Source organism: the organism of the source record quoted next, unplaced genomic scaffold (genome assembly GCF_019419815.1).
Source record: "Pyrus x bretschneideri cultivar Hongxiangsu unplaced genomic scaffold, Pyrus_bretschneideri_v1 Contig42, whole genome shotgun sequence".
Lineage (NCBI taxonomy): Eukaryota > Viridiplantae > Streptophyta > Magnoliopsida > Rosales > Rosaceae > Pyrus > Pyrus x bretschneideri.
The window spans coordinates 1571501-1592772 of record NW_025999746.1 but is presented as its reverse complement, the minus strand read 5'-3'; the positions used below and the strand labels follow the sequence as shown (position 1 = coordinate 1592772).

The 21272-nt window shown below is 36.2% G+C and overlaps 2 protein-coding genes across 2 annotated transcripts; one reads left to right on the top strand and one right to left on the bottom strand.

Moving 5' to 3' along the window:
* The first annotated feature begins 12635 nt into the window (after window positions 1-12635).
* On the top strand, window positions 12636-15046 carry LOC103933921 (cytochrome b561 and DOMON domain-containing protein At3g61750-like). The gene is made up of 4 exons (XM_018644143.2): window positions 12636-12913; window positions 13019-13424; window positions 13927-14213; window positions 14695-15046. The coding sequence occupies exons 1-4, from the start codon at window positions 12680-12682 to the stop codon at window positions 14986-14988; spliced, it is 1221 nt and encodes a 406-aa protein (XP_018499659.1). The 5' UTR covers window positions 12636-12679; the 3' UTR covers window positions 14989-15046.
* A 2973-nt stretch (window positions 15047-18019) lies between these two features.
* Window positions 18020-20859, bottom strand: LOC103933915 (nucleoside diphosphate kinase III, chloroplastic/mitochondrial). Its single transcript, XM_009343619.3, has 7 exons — window positions 20698-20859; window positions 19854-19991; window positions 19099-19136; window positions 18952-19002; window positions 18677-18844; window positions 18487-18599; window positions 18020-18335 (listed from the first exon to the last, which is right to left on the bottom strand). The coding sequence occupies exons 1-7, from the start codon at window positions 20780-20782 to the stop codon at window positions 18212-18214; spliced, it is 717 nt and encodes a 238-aa protein (XP_009341894.2). The 5' UTR covers window positions 20783-20859; the 3' UTR covers window positions 18020-18211.
* Window positions 20860-21272: the final 413 nt, after the last annotated feature.

Sequence of the window (21272 nt, the reverse complement as noted above, 5' to 3'; positions counted from 1 at the left end):
ATTTCATTGAATTTAATTGGACTTATTGAGTTCAAGGTTAACTAACTTCCTCTACGTGTCTAGCAGTTGATATTTATTTTAATTTAAAATTAAATTTTATTTCTGTTTTTACATCTAATTACATATTTTTTAATTGAAAAAAATCCAAAATTAAAAAAAGTTTTTTTTTTTTTTTTTTGAGCAACAAAATTATCTAGAGTGAAGGATGAGTTAGTAATAATTAACCACCAGTTTGAAAATTCATCCAAAATATGTAAAATATTATATTATTCGTGTATACATCATAGGAGACCTTTAAGTGAATGGAACCCCATCTTTTCTAAATGGAGATTAGTTATGGGGTGCCAACTACATCGAACTTCAACGATTTGAGCTGTTTATTTTGCAAGTCTGGTTTGGATCGTTGAAATTTGATGTGGTGTGAACCCCACAACTATTCTCTATTTTTTTAATGGACATCCCTAGGGCTGGGTTTGGTTGACAAACCATGCCAAATTCCTTGTATTACCTGCTAGCCACATATACATAATTACCGAAAATTAATTACCGCTAGCCAACCGTCTTCTTGTGGTTGCCAAAAATCGATTCAGCCAAAATTATTGGCTGGTTTGGTTGGTAAATGGTACAACTGATGGTTTGCAAATAAGCTACAAAAACAACATCTCAAGACCATGTTCAGACTTGTAAACAATAAACCAGAAAAGAGAAAAAGTTGCTGTTGCAATTTTTCAATTGATGATAAGCCAACATAATCATAACTTAACAAATTAAGATGGAAATCAAATCAAAACTTAATAAGCCAACAACAATGGTAGCAAATATAATCCAAATGGTTATAAGTTCACAAACTCAAAAGTCTAACCAATATAATTGTCTAAATTCAATTGTAGCAACTAATGCATAAACAAAAAACTTAAAACTCAAAAGTATGGTTTTGATTATAAGATTCCCTTATTATAATCCCAAAATAAATAACTTGATAATGCAACATCACTAAAGTAGCAGCAACCAATGTATGTGAAATCTTCCATGAATCAATTCTTCGAAGCACTTGGAATTGATGTTCCTGCTTGAGATGTAGAAACATCAACCATTTCAATTATAACGTTGCATAATAAAATGTATGATTAGAATAAGAAGTAATATTGAATAATAAATTAAAAATATCAATAAACATTGGATTGAAGTACAATAATAAGAATTAGAAAAAATATAGTAAGATGTTTTATGCTAATATATTTGGAGACAAAGAAAAGAAATTGACATAATTTGACCTTGTTTAATGTTTGACACTAAGAAAAATGAAATGAATATGATGAAATGAGTCACATTTTTTATGGAATCATATTCTTATTTGGACATTTTTTTTTAAATTAGGTTTTCATCCTTGTTTCGTTTTCTATTTCATTGATCAAAATTTTATTTCTTTTTAATTTTTGAACAAGACGCTTTGGTTTTATATCCACCTCATTATTTAACTAATTAAATATTTATGTGTCATCTTATTTAGATTTCATAATTAAAAATTATTTAATCGTTTTCAAATATATTTTGTGACATCCCACATCGTCTAGGGGAGTGATCCTTATATGTATATTCTCATCACTACCTAGCACGATGCCTTTTGGGAGCTCACTGGCTTCGGGTTCCATAGGAACTCCGAAGTTAAGCGAGAAGGGGGCTAGAGCAATCCCATGATGGGTGACCCACTGGGAAGTTGTTTGTGAGTTCTCAAAAACAAAACCGTGAGGCTTTGGTAAGCCCAAAGGGACAATATCGTGCTACGGTGGTGGAGCGAGCCCGGGAAGTGATCCGCCTCGGACCGGGATGTGACACATCCATTTAGTGTTAGAAACGTTACTTTTTGTATATTTATACGTGTAGCTAAATTTTATATTTTAATTTTTAATTTGTACTCATTTTTTAATTTGCAAACATTCTTTTAAAACTGCACCAATTTTCTTTTAATTTTAGTTTGTACCCCATATATTTAATTTCTTTTTGTGCCTATATTTTTAAACTTTTATTTGCATGAAACACCCCGATCAAGATCAAGGCATGTTGGCCGTCACGTGGAAGTGACGTAACCATGTGCACAGTGCGGAAGCTAATAAAATAATAATAAATAGTACGAATAAATAAAAACTAGCTTTACACAAGGTAATAACAAACAAGTACAAGTGCAAGCGTAAGTGTGAACCCTAAGTTCAGAGCATGGAAGCCTAATGCAGTCCAAAAAGAAATGACACAGCAAAAGCACACCCGAAGGTGGTGGTATGTCAGATATGCCGGGAAGATCCTCAAGGAAGCCACCAAACGTGCTAGCCAACTAGAACCAGGAGGGGCGCAAAACAAAAGCGTGAGTGGGCAAAAACAAAGCTTTTCGAAAATCAATTTAATAAATAAGTTCTAACCCCTCGCCGTAAAACCTGTATACTTCCCAGAAAATAGAATATATATATATATATATATATATATATATATATATAGGTCATGCTCAGGAATATGCTATGCCAAAACCTCAAAGTAAAATGCAAGTGCTCAGGTAATATCACATCAATATCATATAATCTGTCAGCCGGAGTCACCTAACGTGACCTGTACTGATGAATCTAGAGCTCAAATCTCTATCTCACTAGCTAGACCTGCACACGAGTCGGAACCACCTAAAGTGGTTTGTACGACAGGCCTGGGTGTAATATATAAATACGCTCAAGTGCTACGATCACGTGAAGGCTAGGCGAATAATCGCGGGTCACCTACGAGTCGGAACCACCTAAAGTGGTCTGTACGACAAGCCTGTGCACCTAACTTGGATCCAAGATGAGCGTGTGGTGCGGGAGGTGAACATCACGTGAAGGACTGTGCCCAACTTTGGGCGGGAGCACTAACACCGGGGGTGCAAGTTATGAGCTCTCTAGGCATCTCAAATCACTGCTAAACGTAACATAAATCATACTCACCTGGCACTTACCTGTGCGTCCACAGCACCCACATACATATCTATACATATGCACTAATAATGTATAACAAATGGCAATATAAAGCATGGCATATAAACGAATAAACGTTTCAAATCAATTTCTGGGAAAAGTATAAGTATATAGGTATATACGGAAAACCAAAAGCCCACTCACTGGTACGTAGAAGGGTCGTAACCCCCTTGCCTCGAGTGACCACGCTCGTCCTTGGGATAGGTCTCACCTATATGCGAAACAACTACAAAAACGTTAATTTTAAAGCACATAACCAACTTTAAGAAATAACTTCTCATACAATGCTCAAATGGGGTGTATGAATACACCAACGTGATTTACTCAACCTCAGGAACATCCCCATATTTTTGGAAAAAATTTTCACCGCCGCACGTGCCGGCCACGCGCAGGCACGTTGACGGCGTCAGTTAACGCCGTCAGGAATATTCTGTTATCTTTAACGGTTTCCGTCAACGACATTAGGAATATTCCGTCCAAACGGACGGAATATTCCGTCGTCTTTTCCGGCGAGGCTTCGGCGCCGTCGCCGGTGCCGGAAAATCGGGAAAACTTTAAATCGTCCCATCTTCTTCGTTTTTCAATCAAATTTCACAAAATTGGTACCAAATTGAAGCTTACAACGAGAGGAACAAAATCAAACCACTTTCAAGTGCTAAAATCCACGAAATCTCGCCTGAAAAATACCCCCAACTCCGGCCAACCTCAAAACTCACAATCCCAACGTCCAAAACCTTCAAACAAACCACCCCGAGCCTCCTAGGGACCTCACCAAGCTTCCTACAATCTTGAAATTCCCAAAAACATAAGAAATTACGTGTGCATGAACAGTGCCAAAAATCGGGTATCTCGAGTTCGACGTGAAAACGAAGGTAACCTTACCTGAAATGGGTATGGTTGGACTCCTACGGACTTCACGAGCATGGATATGTACTTTGTTTCTTCGATCTGTGATGATTTGGTGTGTTTGTGTGTGTGTCCGTACAATGGAGGGGGAAATGGGAAAGAGAGGACTCGGGATAGAGGGGTACAGGGCAGGGAAAAGGTGAGGGTGAGTGTGAGTGTGGGGAAGAGTGTGTGGTGCAAAACCAGCCACACCAAACCAAAAAGAACAACTACACAGCGAAAAATCACGCTAGGGGCAAAATCGTCTTTTCACGCGTATGTTTTTTTTTTTTTTTTTAATTTCCGGAACGGGCTGTCACATTGCATCCATAATTTATTTTTATTTTTTATTTGTACCCATTCATATATTTATAATGTACTACTTTGTTATATATAAAATGTACCAATATCTAAAACGTACTTATATTTAAAAAAAAAAAATTCTGAGATATCCCTCTATTCAATTTTGAGGAAAAAAATAAATTAAAAACCCCCTATTTGGGATTAATCTTTCCCTGATTATATATATATATATATATATATTTGTTAATTTTCGTTATTAAATTTCTTAATTCATACTAAATTTCAATATGTTGTCCTTTAATGAAAGTATTCAAACTAAGAAAATTTAGGTCTAAGATTTTGGTTTAAGAGTAACTGGAACCAAAGTTTCCCTTTCTTTTTCATGTAAAACATTTATTTTCCTACAATATATAGGCTTCGACATCATTCTGTGTGTATAATTTTTCTAGTTTGTTATGTTTTATCGAAAAACAATGAATACGAGACTATCGATTTTAAAATGCATCGAAGCCTTAACATTGCATTATTCATTGGCATTTGTAAGTGGCGGCAATATCACATGTTGTGCTAACGTTGTGTTATGCATTCCATACGCGTGGGTTGATCATTTTTAAGTTAAGGTCTAGATATTGAAAATTATAAGAGTGCTATATGTCACATTGTGAATAGTATCTAGTCAATTTTGTGCAATATTAAAAAAAAAAAATCATTTTATTAGCTTTCTCTAATTTGAAACGAAAGATGCTTGTATGTTTAAAGAAGTGATTGATAGACATTATCCAAAAAGGAAAGTGTATAAAGAATTTATTCTCTTTCATTTTTCAGGGTTAAATATTGAAGAACATATTCTAGATATTAAAGATATCTCAATTATTCCATTGTAGTTTTTTTATTCGTTTTTAAGAGCCAAGAGTAAAATAATGTTATCAAAGCTGTCACTCTAAATAATAATTAAGTTTGCCGCCAAATCAGAGAAAAATGACAATCACATAATAAATATTTTGGTATGTTAATAAATAGGCTAAATTTTTTGTATGATCCAGTGTGGTGGCACCAAACTTTTAATGTAATCCTCATTATGAGTTCCGTTATTAATTGGTGTCAAAACCTAAATTTCTGTTAGTTTCCATTAAAAAAGCACATGTGAATCTCATGTGGAGCGGTTAAAGTCATCCAATCAAACTAAATTAAGAAAACCAAAGGTATCTGTTATTTGATTTGGTGATGGATCCTGCGAAAATATGCAGGACCTTGTTCTTCTGTCCTCCATTAGCTGGTGATGGATATTGCGGCAACAAACTACATCCCCTACTTTTGGTCGTTGTTTATGGCGTTTTTGTGTTGTCTTTTTATTATGGATGAGATATGTTAGATCCCACATTGCTCAGGGAAGAGGATTTTCTATGCCTTATATGTACATGCCCACCTCCATATAGCACGAGGCTTTTTGGGAGCTCACTGACTTCGGATTCCATCGGAACTACGAAGTTAAGCAAGTTCGCACGAGAGTAATCCCAGGATGGGTGATTCACTGGGAAGTTCTCGTGTGAGTTCTTAGAAACAAAACTATAAGGGCGTGATCAGGGTCCACAGCGGACAATATCGTGCTACGGCGGAATCAAGTCCGAGATGTGGTGGAGCCCGGGTCGGGATGTGACAAGATAAGTTCCTGGTATAGGCTAGGCTCACATATGTTTATTTAACGGAAGACTAACAAATGCTTAAGTTTAGACCATAATTTCTAACGGAGCTCACCACAAGGGTTTAATTAATAATTCTTATCACGAGGGTCACATTGAAAGTGCATTATCAATCACCTAATAAATATTAACACCACGCGACAATGCTTAAATACGTCGAAACATTACATTAATATTCGGCAATGCATCACTAGGAAATGCATGGCTTGTTCTGGAAATGCAGGACACGTAACTGCAATAACAAGTCAATACATGCCTACCTTCTCCTTTTCGTGAATATTCGGCAGGCAGGTCACGAGATTCTCATCGCCCCATTCAACATGGAATCACATTTCTGCTTTACCTGTTCACCAAGTAAGCCAAAAAGTCTTCGAAACGAAAAAGGCGCTCTAAAAGTTAAATTTTATAGCTCAGTTAGTTTGGCGTATAAATTATTCGCTCGAGATTGTGGATTTTCAAAACTTTTTATTTGAAATCATAGACAATATTAAATACATTCCTATCTTTAAATTGAGAGAACGAAATGTATTTTTTAGCACGTGAGAGAACCAATGAGAAAAAAAGAGAAGAAACTTGAACAAAAAAGAAAGGCTTGAAAACTGCAAGAGAAATTATGCCGAGTCAGAATGTTGTTAAACGCATGTAACAAGAAGATCTTAAGTTATCAGATGTGAATGAAAGCATTACCCGATTATGATCTTAAAACCTGTCAAATTCTAATTAAGAAATAATATAACAAAGTAAATCAACAAATCATACACAAGAATGATCGTATTTATACCTCATCATAGCAAATTCATACGGTACCATATCTGTAAACTATAACTTTTCTTTTTGTCAGATATCTGAAATTATCTTATTAAAAACAACTATCTAAACTCGCCAAGAAATTTGTTTTATGATTCAGAATGTCAATTAATAATGTAGTCTCCCTGAAATTAAGTATTACCCATTGAAGAACATATTTTTAATGCCAAGATATAACATTTTTTATAAGAAAGGAACAAAGTATTATAGTATTAAAAAACAAAATAACGATTCGTGAGAAGAAGCATCAAAGGATTTGGACAGTTGTCGCAATGCCGGAATGGGGAGCCTACAGGGAAGATTGGGGTAATGAGGAGCTCGACGAGTATCTGCAAATCCTCTACCCAGAGAAAATTTTCATTATGCTCATACCACGTGTCATTATATAAGTAGATGGAAGTTTTATTTCCTAAGTTGTTAATTTTTTGACACAAGTATTCCTCCACTTCTATAGTGATATGTAGTATATCATTTTGTGTTTTAGGAACACTGAAAAATCTCTCTTCTACCCCATCGTAAAGGAGAAGAAAATAAATAATTAAATTCGTTTAATTTTCCTGTAAAGTATTGTTGGAGTAGAAGTTAGTTCGTTGGTTTTGGTCACCAACTTAATCAAAATTCAAAGGATGTAAGCATATTTTAATACAGATGATCTCACATGTGGAAGTGTGGGAGCATTGACAAACAAAAAGTAGAAGAAGAATAAGGAATCTCCATGTGGAAGTGTGATTGCCATATTTTCATTCCACACAATGACTCCACATTCTCTAACGTTTTTTTTCCTTTACTTTAAAATCCAATACAATGAGATATCTTCACACAATCAAAATGTTGGTTGGAACGACACTTCTTTAACAAATTTCTAGGCGTTTGTTTGGTATTTGAAATTAATGAGCAGTACGTAATTTTATCATTTTAAAAACAAAAATTGAATTAGAGCAAGAACGGAGTTAGGATTCGATGTGCAGGGACGTGCTTAAAAATAAAGGTTTGTTTATAAAAATAAACAAAATTTTACAAATAGAAATTAGAGAACATGATTTTATATATGGAATTGTTTTTCAAAACTATGAATTGAAAAGCCTCCAACTAGTAAGGGCGTGAACTGCGACTTTCCAATAAAATAAAATAAAATATGAGAGTTCTTAGGTTCGATGCTCCGAGCTGGTGAGTTTGCTTGACTATGGCCACAGGCAGAGTAAAATTCCCCATAACCTCTCTGGATCTGGAAGAAGTGGATAATCATGATTTACCACAGTTGTCCCTCTCTTAAAAAAAAAAAAAAAAAAAAAAAAAAAAGAAAAGAAAGAAAGAAGCCTCAAAGTGCGCCATTCACGGAAACTTGGTGCCTAAGGCCACTTGGGCCCTTCATTGTCTACTATCAGCATGATATTACGTTGTCATGCCAGATAATTCAACGTACGCGTTTAACCGACAGAAAAATCTATCAAAGCTGCTATCTTTCTCCCGTATTTCTGACCTTCGTGACGTCGAGATATGGTAAATTATATTTTGCATTAAATAATATTTAGTTACTTAAGAATGAGAAGGATTTGTTATTCAAACTTCTGCTTGTTATTACAAAGATTTGGGCTTATCATTAGAACCGTTCAAATTATGAATTACTCTATAAAGATTGTCTTTGTAAAAAATGAATTAAAACTAATATCGTTTAGTGAATTTATTGTAGCAAATACATAAACGGTTTGCTTTTACCAATTCCATTTATCTGTTTTTATACAATTTAGTAACTAAACAACTTTAGTTTTATTTGGTTTCTTTTTGTGGAGGCGATTTTTAAAGTGATTTATAATATGAATGGTTCTAATCATAAACACAAAGTTTTATAAATCTGCAACGAACAATTTTGAGTAGAAACTCGTACTCATCATTTAATTAGTCAAGTATTATTCTTTTGCATTCTCAACTTTGGATCACATAAAAAAATTCGTACTTTATCTTTTCAATATTGTAATGTCATACATCAACTTACGAATTCCTTGCAATGTCAGACCTCGTTAGTCAATAATTTGGCCGCTAAGTGATAATGTGTCAACTTCGGTTCGTACGTTTTTACTGATGTGATGTCAAATTTACGCCATGTGGACAAACAACTAATTAAAATTATATGACATTATGAAAATAACATACAACCTTTAAATTATATTCAAAAGACTTAACATTAGTAGCCCCCAACCCGAGTGTGTTAACCCTTTCACTCCTCTCTATCTCCATCTTCCTTTCTATCCCTCCACCCAAGCAAATTAAATTGTATCATTTGGTGCCAATTTCATTTGATTGGTATCAATTTTGTTGAGATTTAGTTAAAGAAAAATATTTTGAAGCATCAGCTTAGAGCATTCCTAATGGGGGCTCTATCCTTTATGAGGCTACTACATTTCAAGCTTTAGGGAGAATTTCATCCCCAATGAGTTGGAATATGGGGCTAAATTCGTCACTGGGGCAAGCAACTTCCTTTCTTGGGTAGTATAAATCGGGCTACATCTAGCCCCAAAAAATAATGGGTCCAACAAAAAGTAGCAACCTATATGAGCAAAATTCTATCACTCTCCCTCTACTTGCGAATACGCTTATACTCTCCTTTTATTTTATTTTTCAAATTCTTTTTTCTTACTTTTTTTTTCTCGCAATTTGGCTAATGATTTTTTTTTAAATTCCATAAGAATTAAAATTTCAAATTGATTTAACATTCATGGGCATTGGTGGGTGAAATTTTCAAATATTTTTTTTCAAAATTGTATGATACTAATTTACCAATTGGTGCTAGGTAAATTGTTGTGTTATACGTGAAAATTAAATTATTTCAGAGGGCAAAGTGGGAATTTGCTTCTTTCAAAGGATGAGATTGAGATAAGAGAATCTAATCTAACGAATGATTTATAAGTGATGAAATCTAACTTTGTCACAATTTGAACTTTTTAGGTTGAAAAGCTAACACAAAAAAAAAAAAAAAAAAAATCATCACTTAATCAAATTACTATATAAATAAATATATACAGACCCATATAGAGTCCAAAAGATATAGCCCCTCATTTAAAGTGATTCTTTTATAAAGCCATAAAGATTCATTGGAGCTCTAAAATAGGCTATATCCATCACTTTTCCAACCCCATATAGAGCCCCTCATTGAGGATGCTCTTACAGCCGCACCAACCTGCTCATACCAATCGAATCATCCACACTGCACCACCGTTGTTCTTTCGTTGAACCTCTGCACCCTTGCACCATTGAACCGCCACTAGACCCATGAGATCATGACCCGTAATCTGCTTGACCTGAACCCACTTGCTTCTTCCCCGCCACCACCACTACGATTTGACCCACCAAGGCCACCACTAGTCACCAGACCAACAACATCTGTCGCTCGCTTGAAAGTCACCAAAGTCGCAGTCGCACCACCAGACCCGAATTTGTTCTTCAAGAAACAACAGCAGCCTGACCCGACGCCACACCACTGCTCCGTATTACTAAACTTGTTGATGCCCTGACATTTCCCACATTTGATAGATCATCATTAATAGTCAAATTAATAGATTAATTAGCGGAAGTCTGAGATTGCAACAAATATACAAGTTGATGTATGATATTGCAATGTTCAAAAGATAAGATATAAGTTTGTTATGTGACCAAAAGTTGAGATAGTAAAATGCAATACAATTGTATGATGTTAGAATAATAGTTTGAAAGCTAAGATGTACTATGCAATGTGCATTACGACAAACATGGCTGGCTTGTTATTGGCCCATTAATAATACAAAGTTTTAATGAAACACTCTCGGTACTGTTCACTTTTAACGAAAAACCACATTTTTACCTTTTCCTGGTACTATTCATTACACCTTTATTTGTTATTTTTCATTAAAACTGAAGTGTTTTTTAGATTTTTCGTTAGTTTTCCTAATTAATAATGCACGTACAACTCTTCATCAAATTGATTAATCACAATTCACAAAGACCTGTTTACTCCCCCCGTGCATATAAAGGGAGAGGAAAATCTATGTAATCAATTTGAGGATTTACATCAGAGAATGTGCAATCTTAAAATATGTTGTTAGCATCTTCCTTGATAAATTAAGTTTTTGAGACTAGTGGTTGTCTCACAAAGTTGGACGTAACACGTGACATGTTGAGTAGAAGAACTTTGATGATGGTACATGGTCCCAAATTTAGTAACAACATTAAGCAAGGTTCTAAAAGACGCTAGGCGCTAGTCGGGTGGGGGAATGGGGCTTAGCGCCAAGGCACCTAGGTGGACTAAGCAGATTTAAGTATATTTATTTTACATATTTAGTACAAATAAATTCTTGCTTATACTTAAAACATACAGAATTGCATTGGGATAAATAAATTGTAAAATAGAATGATATATAGATTATATGTAAAATCTATTCAATTTTTTTTTCTAATTCATTTTTAAACTTATATGGGTACATTCTTTTTCTTGATTTGAGAATGTATCCATGTGAAGTTTAATCAAAGAAATTTACTAATGTTATTAAGCCTAATATCTTTTATTTTTTGTGTGGTTTTGAAGAATGTACCCATATTTTGGTACAATAATTTTTTGTTAATTTAATGATTGTACCCGTGTTTACACACACACACACACACACAATATATTGGAGAGTATAATTTATATTTTAATAATTTTAATCCACAAATTATGGGTTTTTTTATTATTTAAAATCTCATTAATACAAACAACTATAAATTTCAATTTTTAATTAAAACAAATATGGTAACCTACATAGAAATACATTATCACATTAATTTCAAGGACTTCGATCAAAAATTGAAAACAAACAAGGTTTCAATCAAAGAATATTGATAGTTAAGGACTGTATCCAAAGTGTCCCTTATAAAATATTAGAACATAATGAAAAAATGGAGAACAAACGTATAATGTGTGTTCATCTAAGTATTAAATAAGTCTCTTGTAATTTATTGAAAAAAATAAAATGCAAAAATGAAAGTTATCGATTTTTTGTTTAAGTGAGAGTCGCAACCTAGGCAGGTTTGGGCGGGTTAGGCGGGCGCCTAGGCGGTCTTGTTGGGCACTTAGACCTGTCTAGGCACCCTTTCTTAATGTTGAACGCCTAGGGATTAATCATGACGATGAATAACCGTTTAGCGCCTAGGCAAGGCTTAGACGGCGCTAGGCAGGTATTTTTAAAATAGTAACATTAAGTTTAAGTCATCTATTGATTGGATTTGACACAAAATTTCTAACATTGTCTTATCATATATTCATGTAGTTAACAAATAAGTTGAGTTCTCGCGTTTTCAAGTGTTAGATTATTTACAAAAGCTTATAGATATTTAGTTTTTTTATGAGTGTCTTTGTGTTTTATCCCTAAATTTGCGTTTGGACTTTGGATTTCAATGGCCTTTGTGTAAACCAGAAGAGCTAGCTAGGTTGTTATAAGTTAGAATAATGATCATATATTTTGATTATTATTAGGAGGAGGAACTACTAAATTAAATGTGGAGAGGGAATTGTATATGCAAGTACGATGCAGAGACCTCGTTGACCTCTTCTCTACTCTCTATATCTCTCCAGGTTCTCAGAATTTGTGGTCATAAAAAAGAGCACCAGACGATTGAGTGGCCATTGGAAAGAAAAATGGCGGGAACCATCCATCACCTTCTTCATGGCCATGCATGTTAGAATTCAAACCCTAGGAAATACCCCATCATTTTGTTCTTTTCCACACCCTCATGATAAACCCTAATTCAATTCCAATATCATGAATTTTTATTTTGTAACAAAAAAAAAAGTATAAGCTTCTCCTCTTTCTTTCTTTTCTTTCTACTTCTTTCTTTTATGGAGGGTTTATTTTTAATATTTACGTGCAAATCAAGAAACATCGAAGGGGATCATCGTGATCAACATGCAACTTCAAAGATTAAGATAAATTATTTTTAGCTATTAGCTAGCTTCTTTCTTCTTGTTGTAGATCATATGGTCATATGGTTATGATGGGGAATTCATCAAATTCCTTGATAATGTTGTGCTATGTTTTCATGATCACGATGATGATATTTTTATTAGAGCCAAATAAGAGATTGGTCAATGCTGGTCGGAATGATATCGTAGTACTGCCTAATTTTTGCACAACACGTTTAAATGTTCTCCAGCCACCCTACCATGATATACCGAAATCCATCTGTTCATCCCTCGATTGGCACGGCTACCGTATTAGTGTAAGCGATCGTATATTCTCGATTATGAACTAAACCCAATTTCTTCATTGACTAATTACGTTTTTATATGGCGTGATATGACCATGACATGATGTGATATAACAGTTCTTTCAGGACAATAACGCTGTTCTTACTGTTGTACTGTCGGGAATGAACGAGAACAGTTGGGTCGGAGTCGGGGTGTCAAAGGACGGCATGATGGTCGGTTCGAGTGCCGTGGTGGGATGGATGAACAGAGACGGCAGATCGGGCACAGTAAAGCAATATTATTTGAAAGGACGTACGAGGAATGATGAAAGCATACCAGATAAAGGTGAATTGAAATTCACTAATGTTACACCCACCATTGTTGTCAAGGACCAAATCATTTATCTAGGGTTTCAACTCCAATTTTCCAGTCGTCTTGATCGTCAACCCTTTCTGTTTGCTGCCGGGTATGGAAAGCCTGGTGCTAACAACATCCTACCAACGCATAAATATAGAAGCGCCTTGTTAGTTGATTTCCCTAAAGGTTGGTTCATAAGTTGATTTATTTTCTCATGTTATTTACTCATTTTCTAACAGTTTAAGCTTTTCGGTAAAGAGGAGGTGAAAAATGGAGCCTTCGATTTGCAAAATATATGTTTCACTATTTCTACGTTTCTTTCATTCGCCACGATAGCCTGCACATGATTGACTCATTTTCTAACAACTTTAGCTTTTGAGGTCTAGTGATAGCCTGCAGTTTTGCTTTTATTAGGTTATTTGGGTTCTTAAACATGGTCTTTGATTAATCGATATGCTAGAATTTGCAGTAAATTAGCAATATATATGCTACTTAGCACTACAGTATAGCGTTGTACACTGTGTGATTGACTTTCATAAATGGCAAGTTAAAATTGATACTCAATTATTAAGATTGACTCATTATGTGGTTTAGGCCAAATCCGCCCACCTCTTAGTGTAAATATATCGTTGTACGTGTATAAAAAACGATATATGTGTTCTAATTATTTGGTCTCTGCTGGATGCAGGAGTCATTCGTATAGGGTATGTAGACAGCAGGAAAGTGAAGATGACCCATGGAATACTAACTATTATTGGATGGGGCATAATAATTCCATTCGGAGCATCAATGGCCAGATATCTTAGGGAGTATGAGCCTTTGTGGTACTACCTTCATTCATCAGTTCAGTTTATAGGTTTCTTTGTGGGGCTTTCTGGTGTGGCTGTTGGAAGGACACTATATGAACTAGTACATGCTGACTTTAACAGCCACAGATCCATAGGGTACATTGTGCTTGCACTCAGTGTTCTTCAGGTCATCCTTTCTTTAATTCTTAATCTCACGTGTTGCCTCAATTAAAATTTTGTTACATTGTGTCCCATATGATGAACTTCATGCATTTTTTAGTCTGAAAATTTGCATGCGTTTCGCACTTGATCCTTCAAAATGAGTGTGTCTGACGTGTCTATCGATACTTTGAATGTTAATTAACTACCGCTCAAAAAGGTCTGGTGCATGCACAACTTCTTATTTGAAAATCCATCATCAAACCATACTTTTCTATGATTTCCAAAACTCAATGATAGAAAGGGTTTTTATCGCAAATAGTTTCTGAAATTGACTCACCACATCAAGATGATTTCTGAAATTGAAAATCGATCAATGTAGTATCTGAAAATGGGTGTCGCATATTAATATATATGGTCATTCTATCATAATTCTGTTATGTGGTGCTCCTTTCTCTGAACTTTTTTATTTGAGTTCTTAAATTTGACTTCGGTAGTTGTGATCACAGATATGCCAGTTTATCATGAGGCCATCCAGGACCTCCAAGGTCAGTAAGTACTGGAACAAGATCCATCGATGGGTAGGGAGATTGGTGGTCGTGCTTGCTCTTGTCAATATTTTCATTGGTCTCTTTTATGGAAATGGAGGGAAACCTTTTAAGATATTTTTTTTGTGCGCCTTTTCTACTTTCGTTTTGTCCCAAATAATTTTGGAAATCCGGCTCTTGCTTCAGGGGAAAAGAGCAGCACTTGCAACTACCGCTGATGAGCCTCCTCTTTTTCAAGTTCCTCCGCGAACTTAGCATTAATTCCACTACTATTTAGTAAATTATTTTTATTAAACTTTCTTATGATGGTCAATGTTTATGTACATATACGAATTGAAATCTTAACAATTAGTGTTATTAAACATCAATCATTTAGCTTTCCAATGTTTTTAATTTAGGGTCATCTAATCAACGGGGAAAGGGGATTCGAACTAAGGATGTCCGTACACCGCTAAATCAACATCTATTTGGTCTTTGGTCTTTGTACAATGTTCTTGATGGTAAGTAGTGAAGCAAAACCATAACATAGTTGACATGTAAAAATATCAATTGCCTTCCCTCAAGTTCTCATAGGCCAGACGGAGAATTTTGCAAAACTTTAGTTGAAAAACGGCAATAAATCAATTCAACGTTAGAAAGAAAACAAGGGTTGGAAAACTTTGAAAATAGGAACAATAATTGGAATCCTTTCCACGATAGTTCTTGAATAGAATAAAGATTAGAGAACATAGATTCGATCATCAATTGTCAATCGTGGGGTTTGATCGGAATTAGGGTTAGGGTTAGGTCTTATGAAGATACACAAAGTAGAGATCGACATAAAAACAGTCGAACCAGAAAACCAAATTGAACCTGTTAAAAAAGGTAAAAAATCGTGTTTACGAAAAAAGCCAAAACCAGTTCAGAAACTGAATGGAACCAAATAGATCAATTTGGTTCTAGTTCTTACTTCTCAATAACCGGTTTGAACCGAACCAGACTGGTTTTAATATAAATTAATTTATACTATAATTTTACATAACTATCGGACCTGACTTGCATTTCCTAGGCCCAAACCTTTTAGGGTTGGTTTGGTATTGCTGTGCTTCGAAAAAAAACTGCTTCTGCTGTGCTGTGAGAATAAGCAGCTGTGAAATAAAACAGCAGAGTGTTTGGTAAACTTTTTTGTAAAAGTGCTTTTCAAAAAAAAAAAAAAAAAAAAAAAAAGCAGTATTAGAGTGTTTGGTAAACTTTTATGTAAAACAGATGTGAAAAAAAGCCGGTTTTTCAAAGCTGGGTTTTGCAGCTTCTTGTTTTTGGCTTTTTTTCATCCAAAACTGTGAAAAAAAGCTAAAGCTGAGTGTTTACCAAACACAAAAACAGCTCCCAGCTTTTTTTGATAGCAGCTTTTTTTCAGAATCACCTCAGTACCAAATCAGGTCTTAGTCTATTCCTCTCTAAGCCCAATAACTGAAATAAAACGAAAGCCCAAGAATCCAATTTAATTTTGCAACCCTAAGTTCTCCTTCCTCATCCATTATCCCAATCCGCAGCCTCCATCTCATAATCCCCCCAAACATAAGTTTTCTTCCCTATCTCCAATCCTCCACCTTCCTTGCATGCACATCCGCCATGAGCAACCCCGCTCGATCTGCTTCAATTTAAGGAAAAAAGATAAGTCAATTGGTGGTGATGGCTGACGCTGTTAGATCAATAAAAGCATCCGATATGTTTTAAGTAACGTTTTGAAGATCTAGAATACGTCGCACTTCAGTTTCAAATTATAGTGCAGAGATCTAAATGAGATATATTGAGATTCGTCATGTTGTTCTACATGAATCTTGACGTTTTTATTTCCCTTCAACGGTAGAAAAATTATCTTGGTTAATAACCCATGTTTATACGTAAGGGTGATACAATTGGCACGTAGACCGCACAATAAAAAATGCACAAATGTGAGATTTCGGGCTCATATCCAGTTATAATTGTTGTGTAGAATAATAGATTGAATCGAGATGGGTCTCGGGCGAACCAACATGGATGCATGAAGTGATCTCGGTTCAAGGTGGTTGAGGCGAGTTATGGAGTTCACCTGGAACTCTAGGTTGCGACAGAGATAGATTTCTTGGCATCAGGGGTTGTAGTGGATGGCTAGGGGTGCTCTGTAGGTGCACCAGGGCTGTGCTCAGAGCCTGGCGACGATCCACGTGCTCAATAATATTGAGGTGGTTGGCGGTGAGCATCGAGCTCGTGACTATGGTTGAAAACCTAGGAGAGTTGAAATGAATCTTGAAAAATCTGGTGAGATTATGGTTCGAAATCTCGACCACGTCGTCGCGGTTGACTGGGATTTCGTCGGGGACGACTACAGGTCGTTGGGGCCGCAAGGTTTCACAAGAAAACATGAACTAAGGGGCTGGGTTCGACCGCGGGCAAAGCCCAGGAGGTGGCCTGTGTCCGAGGCTAGGGACGACGCAAAACGACGTCGTTCTGGGTTTCAGATGGGAGCTGTATGGCTCCAGCGGCGAGGCTCAGACGGCTTTAGGCCGTGGCTCGCGCGTGTCAGGGTGGAAAAACCCTAATTTTGCTTATTTTTCTTTGGTTTCTCACACAATCACAACAACTATAATATATAAAACAATGCGAACACAATTTAAGCAGAATCTGAAATTCAAAATGCCTAGAAGTTGGGGTTTATGCATGGCGGTGAATGTTTCATGCAATCAAGTGAAATGGAAGACGATATTGAAGGCAGGAAATCGCTAGGTTCAAGGGAAATGGAAGACGATTGCGTAGGGATGAAGAAAGAGATTAAACCCTAGTTTCAAACTATCCAACTATGCCAAAAACCCTATGGCTTTTTCCTAGGAAGTGAAGGAAAATTCCAATCATATGAATAGGCCCAGGCTAATCATTTTTTTTTTCCCTGCTAATGTGTTACTTACCAATATAATCAAAATATAAATTGTTCTTCATATCATGCTTAATTAATAGAGTCCGTCAAGCACAATATTAATGGCTCTTCTGGTCTGGTGCAATTGCCATCGAAGGAATTAGCCGCGATTCTGATGGCGGCTGAGCTATGGGCGTTGTTTTGCTCACAGCCTTCGTGTTGAGAATGTGTTCTTTGGGATTGACTCTGCACTTGCCGTGAACCTTTATCGTGGCCAATGCGAACACTCTCATCCGACGGTTGTGCTTCTTAGTCAATGCAAGTCTTTGTGCTAAAGATTTGGTGAGTGAAATCTTAAGCAACATCAACTCGGCGAAAGTGAAGCAGTAAATCAAATAATACAAATCTCCGCAGTTACAAATCAAAACTGACGTAAATGATTATTAGAAATCGGTGAAGAGTTTTATTGAGTACTAAACAGTAGCAAAAGATTTCACTCACCCCAAATGGAATTTAATTTTATTCTAACAATAATCTCAACTTTCACCCCACTCTTCATGTGGGCGACCTACATTGCCGGAAAATCAAGGAAAACAAAAACTTTGATTAGTTGACTCCATAGATCCACTTCTCTTGGTTGCTGGTGTAACTAACCAACTCACTTGGTGTAAACCACAAGTTGATTTCGTCCTTGGCAGTCTCTGGACCATCGCTGCCGTGGATGATGTTTCTGCACGACATTGTGGCATCGAAGTTAGAATTGGAGTAAACAATACAGAGAGATTGAATACTAAATAGAAGATAAAAGGTAACTGAATTTAGTTTGAGAAGTGAAGTAGTAATGCAATAAAATTATCAAAAACTCAAGATCGAGCTATTACCTTCCGACAACAACAGCTAGATCGCCTCTGATAGTTCCAGGTTCTGATTTTTGGGGGTCTGTAGCTCCAATAAGTTTTCTACCATACTTGATCACACCCTCTCCTTCCCAGACCTGCAAGAGTTAGGATTATGAGATTCGCCAGATGAAAGGATATTGTCATATCCAAGCATATGATTAGTCCTACAAACCATTGCAATAACAGGGCCGGAACTAAGGAAGTCACAGAGGCCACTAAAGAATGGCCTCTCCTTCAGATCATGATAATGCTTTTGCGCAAAATCCTTTGTAGGAACAACCACTTTAATGCCTACAAGTTTAAAACCTTTCCGCTCAAATCGAGATATGATTTCTGCAATCTGGAATCAATGAAAAAAAAGGCTTAGCACAAAAAAGGTATAAAACAAGTCATGGAAGCCATAGCACATGCTTCAGGGAACAATCTTAGGTCAAACAGTTAACTTACCAGTCCTCTTTGAACTCCATCTGGCTTGATAGCAATGAAGGTGCGTTCCAACTGATTAGAGAATGAAAAACTTGTAAATAAATAGAATGGAAAGATGTATTAACACTTAACAGTGAGAAAAAATGGCACAGAAGGTATTCAAAGCACCTCTGCAGCATGAACCTCCTGGTCGACGAGCATGTAAGCTAGAGAAATCAGAGAAAAGAAAGCAAGGATGTGTTAGGATTTAGTTTGTAGAGACTGAAATTAAAAGAATCATACTGGCCATGCTATTACAAAGATTTTGTCTAGTAACTTTAATACCAGAAAATGCACGAAAGCTTTTCAAGTGTGGATGTGCATGTGCATGCAAGAGAGACAAGAAGACAGGAAGGGGAAGTAGAGAGAGACGAACCCATAAACATAAATAGGACTACATAGAATTTGATTAGTGCAGAGGTTTGACGGTAGGTAACATATCTTTCGGGGTTCATGTATAGTGTCCGGTTGGAAGAAATTAAGGAACAGAGTCAAGTCAAGAAAACATCCCAAGCGATACAATTCCAACCCATTACCATGCTTAAGCACAGTATGATTATTGTTGAAGAGGATCCGGAAGCCACAATGCTAAAACTTGGGCAAGGGACAAGGCCCCTCTTCATTTGGACCCAAACTTATCGACATCAAAGATAATGTACTGTATTCTAACATCTAATACCATCATGTCCTTCTAAAATGTTTATATCACACTTTTGAAACATAATCTAACAATCTCAAAAACACGATTAGACAATTAGAATAATTGCATTAGGAGACCAGATATGCATGAACAGCACTAAAAGCAGATTAAAAAACAAAAAGAAAAATCATATCATGACAAAAAGAGTAAATGGAAACTGAAATAAAGTTATATTCCTCTATACCTGCGGCAGGAATGGCAAGGGCTCCAGAAATCCATCCTCTAGATGCATTGTCAGAACCAGCTCTTCCAAAACTTGAAGCAAACAAAGGCACCTTCGAACCCAACGCTGCTGCTGCTGCGGTAGCTACAGCTCGCCCTTCTGCAATGTGGACAACATGGTACACGATAAAAAAACTTGCACTCCGGTTTACACAAACACAAGCATCATCCTAAATTTTTCGTGGGTCACGATAAAAAAGTGAAATAATCACTGATTTTTGATGTGGGAAAGGCCTAACACATACAAAGCCACGACCTTTATATGTACAACAGTTGATAGAAAGCAATGCTGCAATTATATCCTACTTATCAATCATGGAATCAAAAATCAAAGAATCAGTACATCAACCGTCGGTAGGTGAGTCCCACAAGATCGGTGTCCCAATACGTGGACCATCCATGTCAAATCCAGAGACGACAGATCAAATCAAAGAAGAAAGCAAAACCCAATAATAATTTCCCAAAAAATAGAAAAGAAAAGCAATGATTCATGTAAAAAAATACTTCCTTTTTTATTGTTTTTAACAATAAAGCAATTCATGGAAAGGTAAACAAAGTTGAACCGTCCAAACAATCCAATAACTAGAAAATAATCCAGTCATTTCTTAGTCAAGCTCGAATTCTTATTCAATTTCCATGAAAACAAACAGATGGCGCATAGATCATTGATCGAGCTCCGAATTTGTGACAATCAAACACTTGATTAAAATCAATAAAGTAGAAAGCTGAAACAAAAAAAGGGAACGAACACGTAGAAATCAATGCTGAAAAAATAAGGTGAAAACAGAGAGGAGATGAAATGTTACCGGAGTAGGAACGGGAGGAGGCCTTGGGAGTAGAGAGGAAGGACCTCGCAGCTCTGGAAGCGGATCTGCAAATCTGAGACCTCATTTTCTCAGTTCAGCTCAGCTCAGATCAGAGAGAGAGAGAGAGCGATGAGAGAGCAGGTGAGGGAATGAGAGAGCTTTAAGTTTGTGGTTTAGTCAAAAAACCTATCCGAAGTACAAGGAACGAATGCCAACACGGGTGCGAAATTGCCAACGCGATACCATGTGCAAGAGCCACCTACCGGTCCATAAATGGAAGGAATTGGCCCATTTAGGAACTATGACTTTTTGGATTATTATTTAATTAATACAAGGGTACACGAGCCACTTAGTATTGCGGTGGTATTTTTCTAAATTTGTAGAGAAGTCATGGCAATTATGATTGGATTTCGCCTTTGTTTTTAGATGTACGCGAATTTGGTTCTAACAATTGGTGCTTTCATTGATAGTTGAATTCAGATTTCCCTGGCCAGCAACTTTTGCTATGAGCGACAATGAAACCCAGAAGATCCTGAAGGCAGAGCTTTGATTGATGCTCTAAAAAACAAATCTTC